The 16,032-nt window shown below is 45.6% G+C and overlaps 1 protein-coding gene across 1 annotated transcript; it reads right to left on the bottom strand.

Annotated features, from left to right (window-relative positions):
* Positions 1–8,711: 8,711 nt before the first annotated feature.
* On the bottom strand, positions 8,712–12,557 carry LOC104626483 (prostate stem cell antigen-like). Its single transcript, XM_010294421.1, has 3 exons — positions 12,506–12,557; positions 10,544–10,648; positions 8,712–8,923 (listed from the first exon to the last, which is right to left on the bottom strand). Exons 1-3 carry the CDS (start codon positions 12,555–12,557, stop codon positions 8,712–8,714), a joined length of 369 nt encoding a protein of 122 aa, XP_010292723.1.
* Positions 12,558–16,032: the final 3,475 nt, after the last annotated feature.

The following is a 16,032-nucleotide window of genomic DNA, read 5'->3' as shown; positions in this document are numbered from 1 at the left end:
AAGCTGCCTTCTGGGAATGGTCATCATCCTGTGTTAACTCCTCTGTCATGCCCAGGAATTGTTTGGGAGATTCTTGGGCCTAACCCATGCTGCTGACAGTAGGGATGACTAACCTCCAGTGCCAAGAAGTGTCTACTGGCCTTGCTTGATTTACTAACATAACTGTAACCTCTGGGCCTGGAACTTGCTAGTCCCATCCCTGAAGGTTAGAAAAGTAGCAAGTGGTTTGTATTTTGGGTTCCATGATTTTAAAGAAAATACTTTTCTCATCCTTTACCCACACTGTGTTTCCGAAGCATATGTAGGTATATCCCACCTCCAGTGCTTGTAAAGCAGGATCCCAGCAGACAGTATAATGGCTTGTGTGGCGACTTGCTGTTGGTCTTGATTTATCCCTAAATGGGCCTCAGAACACATACAATAATGTTAAAAGAGCATCACAAGAGGACAATATATTTTGGTGGAGGCTCAGGTAATGACTACATTTAAATTTCTTCTGACAATCCACACGTCAGTGAATTCTTGACTCTTATGGATATAGATGTCACCGATAAAAGCCCTGCAAGAACTTACGTTTTTTCTTAGCATGTTTTTTCTTAGACTTAACATCTTCTTATTAAGCTCTATGCAGAAATGAGACTGCAGAGGTTTTTATAGTAGCTAGGAAAGATTTCCTGGAGTAGCTGTTCTGCCCTGTGATTACTCTTCCATCAGAAGCTACTTGTGTGCTCTCCAGTAAAGTCTCAGTCCTCAGTATATATTTATTTATGTGAATGAAACATTTTTTGATTCTTAACCTCTTTTCCTTCAACTGTCACATACATATATGTGCCCTTTCTGCCCATCTGAATGTCTCCAAGAACTTTTGAACCAGAGAGCCATCCTGTGTGTGCAAAAGCCACATGGTGACCTCAGCTCTCATAGATGTTAAGGGAAGGAACAGACAAGACTGGCCTCCAGACACAAACCTGTACAAAACCAGGTCATGGAGCCAATTGTTGAAATGGTGTTGCTGGAACAGGTTGAAATGAGAGGGAGGTAGGAGCAGGGCACAGTCTGGGTGAGGGAAGACAGCTGGTTTGGTTGCAGTGTCCCTGTGCTTGTGGTGGATGTGAGCATTGGGTGGACCAGGAAGGAGTAGGAGATAAGAGGGACAAGGAGTATTTTTGTTGTTATCCTCAGAGGCCATTCTGAGTATAGAGAGGGAATGACAATGCCTGGTGCTAGCTAGCAAAACAAATGCCATTATCTCTTGTGTCCACACATCCTCACTCTTACTTCCAGGTGTGCTGCAGCCTCTGTATTCACAGGTGCCAAGGATGTCAATGAAGTTTCTCCTTTGGCTTCTTTGGGCTCCTGTCAGGCTCTTGACTTGGGCCTTCATAACTTCCCTGGTTTTTAGAATAGTACCTCTTTCTACCTTAACAAGATGAGTAAGGGTTGTCCTTAGGCTTTCAGAATGGTGAATTTGGGACAATTTTTCATTCACCCTGTGAGTGCCCCTGATCTCTGAGATGAATAGCTTTTGTTTGTTGGGTATTTCTTCATGCCAGGATTGTTCTCTCTTGTTGCCTTTGCATCAAATGCCAGAGTCATTAGCTTTTCAGTTCATTACTTCTTGAATAGAATCAAGGTTGAAGAGTAGCTCGTGTAGCACTTCTGATGTGGACATGTTTGTAAATGGCTTCAGAGTCCTTGCTTCCCATGGAGACTGGAAGACATCACAGCAATAGATCTCCATGGCCTAGGCAATGGCTTTTTTCTCCAACTTCCTGTGGGCCCAAGGAGAAGCAGGGTAGAGCTGCTGCATTTGAAAAGTACCTGGTAGTAGAGTGTTTGCTGCAAAAACAACAAAGAAGATAAATTAATTGCATGGGATTATGAAGGGTGGGGAAACAGCTGTCTTTGATAGTACATGGGTGTGAGTACTGTTGAGAAATGCTCTGCCATTTTACCACAAGGCAGTTGGAGCTGGTCCAGACACAGTGACTGCATATGAACGCTACACTCTTGGCAAAGGATTGCCATTCTCTGCCTATATGGCATGCAAGAGGAAGAGAAGAGGAGGTTGATTTCTTAATTGTTTTCTTTTAGAAGTTCCCATTTAAATTCTGAATGGTCAGATTCTAATGTGAGATCTAACCTTCTGTTATTTTCTAAAGCTCATTTCACATGTAGAGGAATAGAATAGATCAGATGTATTACAATTATCACATCTCCACCATCTATTTGAAAATTTAGCCATGCCTTCCTCTCTGTTTAATTATTACAGTTGAATTGGTGTCAAAAAATTAGTGTCTCCCCAGACATCAGTATTTCAAGCAGAACACCTTTCTCTTCGCTACAGAAACATTGGATGTTGCAGGCAGAGATGACATAATTTTCTCTTGAATTCGTCTGTGAGAGCAGACAAATATGTTACCCTTGCTACATTGCAGAAAGCAAGTTTAAAGGATGCAGCTGAATGCAAATCCAGAGCAGAAGGCACAACTAGCTTGGACAGAATGCACCCATGCGTGTGGCACCACACAGCCACCTGGGAAGACAGGTGGGTCCTTTCAAATAACTCAACATATAGTGACCCCTGATGAAAACAGGTCCCCTCCCTGCCCATCAGTCCACTTTCACTCACCTGCCCTGGGTGAAGTCCTCATTCCACAAATTCCCTTGAGGCCAGATTGACTCTCTAATGAAAATAAGAAGAAGGGAAGGAGCAAAACATTTTCCTTTCCTGACTCAGCCCCATACCTGGCATCTCTGTTGCAGGACACGTGTATGGAGGCAGTCAAACTACCCCAGGCATGGAGGGCCACGAGCAGAGCTGTGAAAGGGCTCAGGGCTGGGGCATAGTGTGTCTAAGCAGGCAAAGAGCTGTTTTAATGAGCTGGTGACTTTATAAGGTGATACCCCTGTAATATGAGCTTGGGGATGAGAAATCAGAGAAGCCATATAGGGAGGAGGTCAAGGCTGCTTGAGATAATCAGCAGAGTAGTCACTGGTACAGCATCTTGTTTACAAGGAGTCCTGTGATTTAGCTTAGAAAGACAATAACAGAACTCAAGGTAAGGTCAGAAATAAGCTAGTGAGAGATCTCTCTGCCACACAGAGTTGTCAAGTGGCAGGATGGATGTGGGACTAGTCAAGGTGGCATGGGATGAACTTGGCATCACCAGCCTTGTCCACCAACCTTGTTTTAGTTCAGTTCAGTTTAGTTTAGTTCAGCAAGTACAGTTACTTTAGGGGTGTTCTGCAATCACAAGGCAGGTCTTCTGTTCATTTTTAGTGACTGTCCAGTGGCTTAATAGTTGTCAGAGCAGAGCTAACTGCAGGCTCTCTGTCAGCCTATTTGGCCCACAAAAAAACTCGTTGCACAACAGGTATGTGCATAATTGGGAGCAGGAATGTGGCTGTGCAGGGTGGGTTGGTAGTGGGTAATCCTTCCCCAGCTCTGTTATGCTAGCTGATTTTCTTCCAGCTTATTTTTAGCCTAAGCCTCTTCTGGCCACGTTAAAGTCATTATCTGAACATCTCTTGATATATTGGACCTGATCGCATCTGTACAAGGCAGAGGTATGGAGAGGCTGTGTAACTTGCCCCAGGCCATGAAGGAAATGTGGAGCACAGCAAGGAACTGCTGGTCCTTAAAATGCCAGCTCATCCAGCCTCGCTGTACCAGAGACTTTCTCCAGCGTGATCAAATATTTTTAGCCAGCTGCCACAAACTGGGTTGAATTCAGGGAACCTTGGTGACATTTTCAGACCAGGTACAGACACTGGGTGTAACTATTACTGGGCCATAGGAAATATTGTGTGCCCTAATCCCTATCCACACAGATAATGAATACTAGCTAATACTACCAGTAGCAAATACAACATCATAGCAGTAATACGAGCAGCACTTTTCTTTTACTCTGAATGTATCTCTGTAACATTGCCTACCGTAAAAATCAGTTACTCTGGATCAGAGTTGTTTTACTTTTCCCATCTGTAAGAGGTAACCTCACTGGAGAATTGTATGTTTACATTCAGTCCATAACGCAACTGCAGCCTTTGGAAAACGGCAGCTGCTGCCCTTGAAAAAAAGAAACCATCCATGTTATTGTCTGGCTATTTATTATTTAAATAAATGAACTGCAGTTTGATCCTGGAGGAATAGAAATCTCTTGCATACATGATGGATTGAGTTGTTTAAAGAGACCGTCCTCAATTTTAGGCCTCTTGGTAAGCGTGGAAAAGATAGGAGAAGAACTGATAAAACTGCTCAGCCAGCAATGTCAAGAAACAACTTGCTTGGGCAAAAAAATAGCCTTGTTTTTCAAATAAATGTGCTTGTGTGTCACCCAGAAAACAGCTTTTGGCCCTTTTTTTTCAGCACCTGGAGAATAAATTGACCTTCAGCCGGGGCTTCCATAGTTGAGTGACGCCAGATCATCTGTACTGACCGAGCATGCTGCTGACAGAGGGTGCGGATCAGAGCAGGAGGGACTGAGTCCTCTTTGCATTTGTTAGGGGTTTACAAGGCAGGAGGGGAGGCCAGCCTTTTTGTCAACGTGCAGTCACAGCACCTGGGAAAACAGACCTCTTCCTGGTCCTGCCCTTGACCCAGCCCAGGTTCTGACCCATGGCTGAGTCATTTATCTGCCCCAGTTTGCCACCTCCTCACCCTCTCCAGAATTTAGAGGGTTGTTTTTGAGGCGCTCTGTTTTTGACCTGAATGGGGAGTGCAGTCTCGTGCTATTGCAAGTGCCATGCCAGGGACCCCTCAAGCAGCAGCGAGTTTCACCTGCCTGGGTTGTGTCCACAGAGGCTTCTTACCCTGCTCTTTACTGTGTCTATCCCAGTCATGACCTCTCCCAGTTGCACCTTCTCCTAACTATCTAATCACCCCCGCAGCACTGTTTTGCAAAAACTCCAGATATATCCACAGATATATCCAGGGGAAAATCACTCAGCGATCATTTGTGGACTCCTTCCAGAACATGTAGAGAGAGAAAACTGAGAGAAGGAATTGTCCCCTCAGCCTGTAGGGTCCAGACATCAGGTCTCAAACATCAAAGCAAGGGAAAGTCCCATCTTGGCTCCAGCAAGAAACTTCTAAATGCTGTGCTCTGGCAAGTAGGCAATATAGCCACAGGGGACAAATATGTTGTGACACAGGTAAACTGGAGCCCCCATTCATGGTAAAGGCTTTTGACACCTCTCATTTTCAGGGCTAAATGTGTTTGACCTCTCCAGCAGCTGGAAGAGGCTATGTCTCACCCGACGTCCCTGGGGACTCCTCTGGCTCTGGAGCCAGCTGACATGTTTTGGCTATTTCTGTAAAGCTAAACTCCCAGTCTTGAGACAGGGCCACGGTAGCCAAATGGCCTGTTGAGAAAGACCACTGGATGTCAACATGACTGACTGCCTGGGAATTGTTTCAGAAGGTGGGCACCGGGCAGGAGTGTCAGGAACCTTCTTGCACTGTAAGAAGATGAGGCCCTGGGCTGGAGAGGTCATGCAGCTGGTCACCCATGCAGAAAATAGCCTGGCTGGGAGATCTATGTCTGGATGAGCCCCTTTTTCAGTGATTAAGACTCAGGAGAGGTTTGCAAAAGCCAGAATAAATCACCCCACATGTCCCATATCCTCCCCCTGCCAATAACCAGACTTGACTCATATAAGGAAGGTTGTTCACTCTGGATTTGCCTTTGGGGGAAACCCTTCCCTGCTTCCTACAATTAGCAGCTTGTTAATGCCTTGCACCCCGAGGAATTAGGTACTTTTCTCTTTCACAATAGCAGACAGTGTCATTATCTTCTGGCATCCCATTGACTTCATCCAATATTTGATGCTTGCCCTTGTCCCATATCTATGGGTCCCCCAGATCACAGAATCACAGAATCACAGAAACACTAGGTTGGAAAGGACCTTCAAGATCATCAAGTCCAACCATTAATCCAGCACCACCATGTCCCCTAGACCATGTCCTGAAGCGCCACATCCACACGTTTCTTGAACACTTCCAGAGATGGTGACTCCACCACCTCCCTGGGCAGCCTGTTCCAATGCCTGACCACCCTCTCAGTGAAGAAATTTTTCCTAATATCCAATCTAAACCTCCCCTGGCGCAACTTGAAGCCATTTCCTCTTGTCCTATCACTAGTTACTTGGGAGAAGAAATGATGATGACACATTTCCGATGGGTAAATGCTTCTTTGTTATTTCAGCCTGTGGCTCTGCACAGCTCTTTGCAGCTCCAATATTTCTTAGGCTATGAGAGAGGAAAATGGGGCTCTTGGCCGATTTCCTTCCCCTTTTAGTCCTCCAACCACTGCTGTTCTGTCTTCACAACTCCTTGACTTCATGGGTCCAACCATGTCTTGTTGCTCCCACCCAAGGTTCTCCCAGGTCTTCTGATACCAGCCTTGTCTTCTTCTGTTGTGTATCAGGAGGAGGCACATGTGACACAGCGGCCTTCTCCAGAATGTTTTCTACCTTGTTTTTCAGATCTTTTCACATATGTGTTGCTTTGGAGGTCTTATTTGAGAGTTCCTTTCAGGCAGCTTTCTATGGTGCTTTCTCTGCCACCTTTGCCAAATACTGCACAGGATGTCCCAGTGCAAGGTGGGAACACTCAGGTTTATATCCATAAAATAAATGATCTGGAGAAAGCAAAACTATATAATTTAGAATTTATAACTATATAGAGGGGCTATAACTGTATAGGAGAGATATTAAAACTATAGAGTCTGCCTTACATGCAGACACCTCGTTGGTATCAGCAACAGAGAGGACTTGAAACAGTTTTCCACATACCTGAAATTGCATGCTTGCCACATTCATTACACCAGGAAAGATGGGCAAAACATGATGATTGTATCAGTGCCAGAGGTTGCACTAAGCTGCTCCTTCATCAGATGTGAACTCACAACAAGAAGGACATTGAGTTGCTCAAGCGTGTCCAGAGAAGGGCAACGAAGCTGGTGAAGGCTCTAGAGCACAAGTCTTATGAGGAGCGACTGAGGGAACTGGGGTTGTTCAGTCTGGAGAAGAGGAGGCTGAGGGGATACCTCATCGCTCTCTACAACTACCTGAAAGGGGGTTGTGGCGAGGTGGGTGTTGATCTCTTCTCCCAAGTAACCAGTGACAGGACGAGAGGAAATGGCCTCAAGTTGCACCAGGAGAGGTTTAGATGAGATATTAGGAAAAATTTCTTCACTGAGAGAGTGGTCAAACATTGGCACAGGCTGCCCAGGGAGATGGTGGAGTCACCATCCCTGGAGATATTTAAAAGACGTGTAGATGTGGTGCTTAGGGACATGGTTTAGGGGTGGACTTGGCAGTGCTAGGTTAACGGTTGGACTTGATGATCTTGAAGGTCTTTTCCAACCTTAATGATTCTGTGATTCTACATGTGACAAGTGGAGAAAGCCACTCTGGTGTCGGCAGGGAGTCCCAGGAAGGGGGAAAGATCAGTGGGTGAAGAAGGGAAATTCCTCTTACAAGGAAGGGTATAAAAAACTCTGTGGGTGTCTTCATGATCACAACAAATCTTCAGGCAGCACCAGTCTCACCCTACTCATCTGCCCTCCTAGTTCTGTCTTGAGAGCACCTCATGAGGAGAGGAGTCAGCCCTGTGCCTTTCCCTAGCTCCTCTGCTCTTGTTTTCCTTCATCTTTCCCCTACACTTGCCACCTTCCCATCTCTCACTGACCGTATCTCATGTGGGGGTGGAAGTGGGTGTGTGCCCACATGTGTGTGCTCACCTCCATGATCAAGGTAGCCAGAGAGGAAAATGTGATCTCTGATGTTTACTTTCTCCACTCTCCCTGCTCTGCTAGGCAACCCCACAGGACCTTTAAAGTTAAACACTTTCATGGTCTTGTGACAGGGCCTGTGTCCCAGGCTATGGCATGGGGAATGGATCAAAGAGGAACTTGGTGAAGAAAGTTTGAGAACCTGCCTGTGGACGATGGGAACTTTCAGGGGATGCTGTTATGGCCAGGATGGAGACTGGCAGTCCCAGAACTGCATTGATTGAACTGGACACCATGGGGACACCCTTTCCACTTCACTCCAATGGTTATTGCCCACCATGGTGCTCCAGGTACCTGAATGTGCAGTCCTGCCCACCATCCCAAGGATCCGAGCAGGTCTATGTACATGTAGCAGGGAAGGTGAGCATTGCTCTTGTCTTGTACAGCTAACAAAGTCTCTAGGGTCTCTAGGTCACGGGCAAGTTCCTCTTCAGATATGATTGTACTTCATGGGTTTTCTTGGGATATGTACCTGCCAGGGTTTGTCATAAACCAGTGCCCTTCAAGCTTTGGAGGTATAGATGACACCTCTGTTCTGCTCTGCCATGGCACATATCATCATTACACATTGATGACCAAGACTGAATGTTGGGCAGACATGCCGTACATCCACCTGCAAGTTACTGCTGGGTGCAGAAATGCATGACTAAGTGATATACAGGTAACAAACTCACACTTGATTCAGAAAGAAGTGTATTTTAGGTGTTATACAGATAGCATTCACACATATTTTCTTATCTGGTAGCACTACAGCCATACAATAACAGTAATGAAGAAGCTATCATACGGCAAAGATCTGCCATCAGCTCCAAGGGTGCTGTGTGCCCAACACACCACCTTGCTCCTGGTTACAATTCCTGTTATGAGGGGTGCTCCAAAACTTTCTGTGGTCATGGTAGTCCTCTTTGCTCCTCACAATCTGTTGTGCAGGAAGGGCCAGAGCACGCTGGCTGCTATCCCTGCTGCCATCCCATAGCTGTACCTCACACTGCCCGCTGCGTTGACATTGCAGAGGTCACTGCTGCAGCAGGAGATATTCCTGTTGCCCACACTGAAGTTTTGATAGTCTGGTTGGCATGACGAGTCACAGCCCTTGCTGATGATGTTGAAGAACCCTATGACCCCTGGAAGGAAAGCAGGACCGTTACTACAAGGACTAAATGGAAGCCAAGCCAAGCCTCATGGAACTGAAGAATGAGATGCTGTTATTATCTGAGCTCACTTCTTGGAAAAAAAAGTGTTTCCAAACAGCTGCATGTTTTACTCTGGCAGGTTGTATTTTGGGTGCATCAGTTTGTCAGCAGGGGGGAAGGGTTTCAATCCCCAAGGGTTTGCTTAAGGCAGTGTATTCCACAGCACAATTCTCAGGGGTTTCTAAAACAGCACCGACTACAGAAATTGTAAAGAATTAATTAATAATGAAAGTAGCCATTAACACCTCTGTTGGGGAGTCTAAATTACTAATGGATGAGGAGCAAGTATGTGGGGTAATCTTTGCTCATGTCCCACATATCTTTGTTGCACGAGCCTTTCAACTCCCAGGGGAGTAATGGAAATGCAGTGATCCCCATTTCACAGATGACAGAGTTATTATTTGATGTGTTTTTGAGAGGCACAACCTATTTTTCTGTGGTCAGCTGATACTCAGTAACTGCTGGTTACCAGCAGATTACAGCCTGCATGAGATCTGCTAATCTTGAACAATTTATTCTGGACACCAAGTCTTTGACATATGCAAATTTAGTGTACAGAGCCAGTGGGTTTTACAAGGTGTTGTCTCTCCTGCATGTGAGTGCTTGGCCATGGGTTTGCACAATTCCAACAAGGACAATGCCTACTGGAGGTATTACCTTTGCTGTCTGACAGGGATGAGTTTGAACATGCCACTGATGGGTTTTGTGCCATAAGTCTAAGAGCAACTGAGCTGTTACCACAGATCTAGGCAGGGTAAACATTTTTTTTCCCAGATCTAGAATGGCAGAATTAAATCATAATCTGTTAAGGGAGTTTACCCAGAGACACACAGATTGCTGCATTCAGAGCTGGCTGTAGATGGGCATAGGTGAAATTCTATCCTTTTCATTGATTTCACCTAAAGCCAGCTCTCTCATTGAATGCTGCTCCTAACTTCATGACTAGGTTTCACCAGACTCAGACCCTCACATTTTAATCCATGTTCCAAAATTTTCAAAGCTGTAAACTTAACTATAGTCCTTGTAAGCAAATGATTTTTGGTGTTACAAAAGAGAAATAAACCCAATTTTGTACAGGTGAGAGACATTGGTCGGTGTTTGCAATGTCAAGTGCAGCTGCACCCTCTGAGATTTGTTCCAGGCACTGTACTGGTCACACTGCTCAGTTTTTAGCACGATCTATTGGCAAACACTGAGGAATTTATGGCGTACAACATGCACATACTCATATGACTTTGTAATCACACTCTTGTGGCCAGTGTGGGGAGAGGACTTGGTGATGGTCAGCACCACTACCAAGGGACCAGTTATCACCAAGGGATAAACATTTTTCGTCTGTCTTTTCTACTTAACTTGAAAGTAATCTGAAAGCTTTCTTATCATCTTTTCTCCCCAGATGGTTTTTCACTTCCTGCTGCACACTGAGCTTTGCTGGCCCCCACCAGCTGGTGTATCTAGAGTAGGTGGGTCTGGCTTGGACACCTGAGGCTGGGACCATGCTTGGCTCTAACACCACAAGTAAGACATTGCCCACCCCCCATTTTGCCTTACTGATCACATCCGTCTTGCATGTTTCCTTATCCTTGCAGTCCACTTTCGTCTTACAGTTGGAGTTGCTGAGCTGTGACGTGCAGCTGTAACACTGCAAAGAAGAACCTGCAAAAGACCAAGAGGGGTTATAAGACAAATCCATCTGAAGCTCTCTAGGGAAGCGAACTTAGTGCTTGCACTGGGAAACAGGGCCATTCCTGTGGGTCCTCAAAGAACGATAGCACGTCTGTTACTGGGAAAACAATGTTTTTTCCAGTTTTGGTGGAGCATAGTACAGTCACTTGGGGTGAGAGCCAGGTTTTGCAGGTGCTGAAGCTGTTTCAGATCTAGTCAGAGCAGTGAGGGAGCAAAAAGAGACCAGCTGGGTAGCTGGTCCCATTGACTGGTCTTATCAGTCAATGAGAAGTGCTTCACAAATGCTATTTCCTCTACATTTGGGATGCCTAACTCAGTTCCTGTCTGAAACAGGCTTTTTGTGATATTCCCACCTCCTGAGCTGGGATGAAGGGATGAAGTCCCCAGAAGGAGAGGTCGATATTATTTGTCTGCCTCTATAGACATTAGTGTTTTACCAGGTGGGCTTGTGAGCATGGCATTGCCACGGTTGGATGAAAGAGGGAAAGCCCAGAGGGAAGAAAGGGTGAGGGAAGGATGGAGCAGACAATTTGCAAGGTCTCTTCTAGCCTGTTGTCTCAGTTTGACCAACTTGTGACACCCTCTCTTAGAAAGCAAAGTGCAAACACATCTTTCGCCTCCCTCTCGAGAACGAGGTCACCACGTGTTTCCACCCCCTCATGGACATGCCAGTCTATGGGGGATGCAAGTCAGTGTTGTTAACATCTACTGTGCTGTTAACATCTACAGTTACATCTGCTGTACATTGAGCAAAGGCAGAATAAGCATTGCAGCTTACAGGTGTCTAGCCCTGATGAAAAATAGTCCCAGAGGAGTGAGAGCATGGTGCAATTACCTGTTCCTATTACCTAGCCGTGCCCCAGGGCATCACTGGAGCCTCACAGGCTTGCAAGTGTGCGAGTTAATGTATATATATATGTACTTTAACCCCATGACCACCAGGCTTGTATCATGACTCTCCCAAGTCAATACCCTAATGGCTAAAAAACTCTTTTACTTCACAGAAAGGCCATATTTAGAAACTAGTGTTATTCAGCACAGAAGCAAAAAGCGATTTAAAGCACTTGGTCTCCCTCTGTACAAGCTGTTCCGGTATAAATGATAGATGCAGTCATGGAGGCAAGGAGCCAAACTCCAGTTTGTTTGTAGTGCTGCACTCTGCTCTCACATTTATCTGACTTTTTATATAATGAAAGTAAAATTTCAGAGCACCCCGATGGAAGCTGGAAGAAGAGAGGATCTGGACAGGACTGTACAAGACCCTTCCCAGCCTATTCCTCAAGCATCCTCTGCTGATTGAGAAACATTTCTGCTCAGATCTTCTTCTTCTGCTCTCTGGTAATAGGGAAAAGCTCGTTTGAAATTGTTATTGAAATTCTGACAATCTGTGCAGCATCAGAGGCCACTTTTGAAATGGAGAGTCAGAAAACAAGTTGGAACAAAACTTACCTTTGCAGAAATGTTGCAGTTTTGATAGCCTGGGAAGAAGAGAAATAATCTTCCCACCACACTTAAAAAAATACCACACACATACATAACTGTATGGTCTGGCTTAAATAACTTCAATATCAACGAAGTTCAGTTTTGTGTAGGTTTTATCTTTCCTGGAAACTGCTCTACCCAGCGCTAGGATCACACCATCAGCAGGTTGGGACTATGCATTTTTTTTCAATGCAACACCCAGGACATCACATCAAAAAGCAAATGTCTTCATACCACAAATGCATCAGCATTTCTCCCCTCACTGCCAAACCCCATCACAAGTCTTTTCTCCTAGCTGAAGATCTGCTGGAGGGGATGCGGGGCAAACTCTCCATGCTGTCTTACCTGAGTCCAAGCACAGGACTGCTCCCAGCAGGAGAACAAGGAAAGCCTTCATTTTGGGATAGCCTCTCTCGTGCTGAATATGGGTTGTTTCCTCGTGGGACAGTTTATATATCATGGGAAGCAGCAATTGGGCATGCCCAGAATGTTACCTTGTGAAGGCACCTAAGCAAGGCTGCTCGCTGGACCAAGGGAGGGGTTGGTCTGTGGTGGTGATATTTGCGTTAGGTGCGTCTTCTATCTGGCTTTGACTCTCGGAGCTACCAGCAGCTCCTCTCCACCCCTAAGCCCCGGCTTTTCCTCCTACCCTTGGGCAAAGTGTTCACACGAGTGGAAAAAAAAAACAAATTCTTTAGAACAAGGCTGGCCTTATGCATTTCCCCAGAGCCAGTGAGGCTGCGGCTGTAGTTGCACCCTGTGAACAAGGCTCTCCACCCCCATTGCTATGCTGAGTGGACTTATTGTGTTTAAATCAAGGACAAAATGTTCTTTTAATAAACACCTCCAGCTATTTATCTGCATGTGTGAGTGTCTCTGTGATACTCCTGGCATGTGGTAGCAAGGTATGTGGGCAAATTACAGTTCACTGGCCTCTTCTATGTGTCCAGGTGCTCATTTGCCCTCTTTTCTGTGCATTGTCTGTAGTCTAGTAAAAGGCAATGGCCAATTCAAATTTTTTATGTGTCGTGAAACCAAAGGGACTTTGTGATGGCTTTGTTTGGTGTTGTTTTTATCTGCCACGTCTGCACTGTGGCATGCTTCTCTTTGTCAGTCTCTCTGTTTGGTATGGGTGGGGTACAGTTTTGGAACTTGAACTCACATCAGCGTGTACTGTAAACAATTCAGAAATGCCACTTCTCATCACAGATGAGGGTGAATTCAGCCACATTCCAAAGTGTGAGTGTTTGCTTTGGTGGGTTGATTGGAGACCTCTCCCATCCCTCACATCCTTTGACCACTTCTTAGTACACACTGACGTAAAGCAAAACAGGCCTTTCTGCTTAATTCAATTTGCCATGGTTTCTCCCTTTATTTAGGGTTTTTCTTAATTCTCAGGAGCTCAGCGCTTTGCAGTAATAGCGTGCAGGGACTTGCTCTTGTGCAGTTTAGCTCTTAGGACACCAGACACTTTTTCAAATTGCAAGGAAGGTGTGCTGGCGTGTTGGAGGATCATTACTCTTGATCAGTGGCTGATGGAAGGTCAGCTGGCCTCAGTCTGCTGAAGTTAATGGCACTGCCCTGATTTACACCAGTGGAGAATCTGGTGCAGGGGATGAGTTTGAAAATCCTGTTTCCTCTGTAGGCATCTTAAGTGCTTCCCCTTGGACTCCTGAACTTCTGTTAAAAAAAAAAAGACAAAAACAAAACCAAAAACCCTCAAGCCAAGACCCTCTCTCTCTGTCTATTGACTTTTGCTTCATCATCATTTTTTCAAACCATCTCATATATAGCCAACTTTTATGGAATAGCTGGATTAAAAAAAGTGGCAATATGTTCTCAGACTCTGGTGTTCTTTATGCCAAGATATTTAAGGCTATTTTTCTTTTTTAATCCTTTATGATTGTCCCTGTAGGGTTTGGTTCCTTATGTCAGGGAAGAATAGGGCAAAGGCAAAAGCACAACCTGGTGCCCCCATCAAATCCACACGGGCCTTGAATTAAGCATTTTTTTCCTTCAAGCAACTCACTGATAAGCAAGGGGGAGGGCTCTTTTAATCCTCAGCAGTCTAACTTGCTGCCATTCAAACTCTCTTACTACCATTACTTCTTTTTATTCTTTTTCTAACAGCAACAGGGCTGCCAGCAAAGACCAGGACTCACGGTGCTGTAAAAGAGATGCACACAACTAAGAGCCTGTCCGTGCCCCTGTCCAGCTTGGCTGCAGCCCAAGGCTGTGTGAGAACCCAGTAATTCCTATGTCCTTACATCAGTTGTTGCTTCTCACTGTTTTTTTGAACATTTGTGTGCAGTACCTGCTCAACCCCTGAAGATGGCAAACGTGTCCCGTTATAGTTATTATACCTACATTAACATGCAGTTGTCCATAGGCTTCCGTGTATACGGTATTTTTTATTTTCCTGATGTTATAAAATCCCCAGTTCATCTAACTTCATTGAAAAAGACCCTCTATTTCCCCTGGGAATCTGAACATGTCTACAAATCACTGGGGTTTGGGGTTTTTTTTATACTATTTTATGCTGCCACTGCAGATTCCTGATAGGTACAGGTCTGGAGCTTTCGTTGAGGAGAGAGGGCTTGGTTATTTGCTGTATCCTGGTGTCAGGCTGGGGAAGTGGTGGTGGATCATGGCACAGAGCATTGTGTCGCCGATCGTAATGAGGGGTTGCATAACATTGGTAGGCATAAGCTGGAAATCTGAGAACGAGAAAGGCAATGGATGTAATGGGGCTTGGGAAATATGGGCAGAGGTACCGAGCATCTCCGAAGGCAAAAGAAAGTTGCTACGGTTTCCTGGGCTTTGGCAACCATTTGCCTAGGTGGTCTGAAGAGGCTGTAGGGAAGCCTGCAAGATGACAGAGATAATGTATTAAGACTTCAGTCGCAGACTGCCTTTTCTTCGCGAGGATGTCTTTTAGGAGCAGAAGAGAAAAAACCAACTCGGAACCCAGCAAAGAAGAAACTAAGGTGAAATTCCGCACACTCATCCAATCTTCTGAATGAATTGGAGTCCTTGGAAGAGCCAGATCATCACGGCATCCTGCACAGTCTCCAGCTTCTGAGCTCAGAGGTGTAACGCCTTCTCAGATGCCTTAATTGAAGTCAGAATTAAGTGCAAGAACAAGAGGAGCTGCTGTCCAAGGCTGCCCAGCCCTGAAGAGAGGTCAGTGCGTTGCTGAAGTACGTGTATGGAGGTTGCAATGGGCTGCAGAGAGAATCTTATCGACTTTCCCATTCCTGGGAGGTATTTAGTATGTGTGCAGTGGATGAGTTGGTGCTGTCTGCAGTGATGTCCGCAAGTCTGCTCAGGGTGTGGGGATGTGGGATGTATGACAAGGAATTTTAGTGGCCAATTTTAGGCATCAAAGTGGGAATTTCAAACAGCTGCACAGCTGTGTTCCTGGGAACACGAGCTGCCTCAGGAGCACTGAACTGTCCCAAGTCAGGACGGGTGGGGGATAAATGCGACGCAGTCACTGGGTGGCAGCAAGGCAAATCGCATCACAGACGTGTGTAAGGAGGGAAGCATGGATCCTGAGGCATGTGGTGGGATAGCCAAGAAGACAGACGGATAGATAAGGGGAGAGAAAGATTTAAAAAAAAGTAGAAATCAGATGTCCACAGAGGTGGATGGACAGCTAGCAGTCAGGAGGAGCTGGAGTAGCTAGTCCTGTGTACCCTCTTCTAACCACTGGCTTGATTACAGGCATGCTTTGCTCTGCCTGTGAAAAAAAGGCCACAGCATGTCCCCTGTCTCAGCCTAAAGTATTTATTTTCAACATCTCAGCTGTTTTCCACTCTTCAGTGCACATGTCTTGGGATGGACAGGCATGACGCTAGCCCAGCAGCAGG

This window comes from Phaethon lepturus, unplaced genomic scaffold, assembly GCF_000687285.1.
Source record: "Phaethon lepturus isolate BGI_N335 unplaced genomic scaffold, ASM68728v1 scaffold9329, whole genome shotgun sequence".
NCBI lineage: Eukaryota > Metazoa > Chordata > Aves > Phaethontiformes > Phaethontidae > Phaethon > Phaethon lepturus.
This window is presented reverse-complemented; position numbering and strand designations above follow the sequence as displayed.

What these genes read in the sequence shown, in the direction of transcription:
- LOC104626483 (XM_010294421.1), bottom strand. Translation starts at nt 12,557, where the DNA reads ATGAAGGCTTTCCTTGTTCTCCTGCTGGGAGCAGTCCTGTGCTTGGAC. An exon ending in AGTCCTGTGCTTGGACTCAG is followed by an intron (nt 10,649 to 12,505) that starts GTAAGACAGCAT and finishes GGTCTTTTGCAG; the next exon opens with GTTCTTCTTTGCAGTGTTAC. An exon ending in ATGCAAGACGGATGTGATCA is followed by an intron (nt 8,924 to 10,543) that starts GTAAGGCAAAAT and finishes CTTTCCTTCCAG; the next exon opens with GGGTCATAGGGTTCTTCAAC.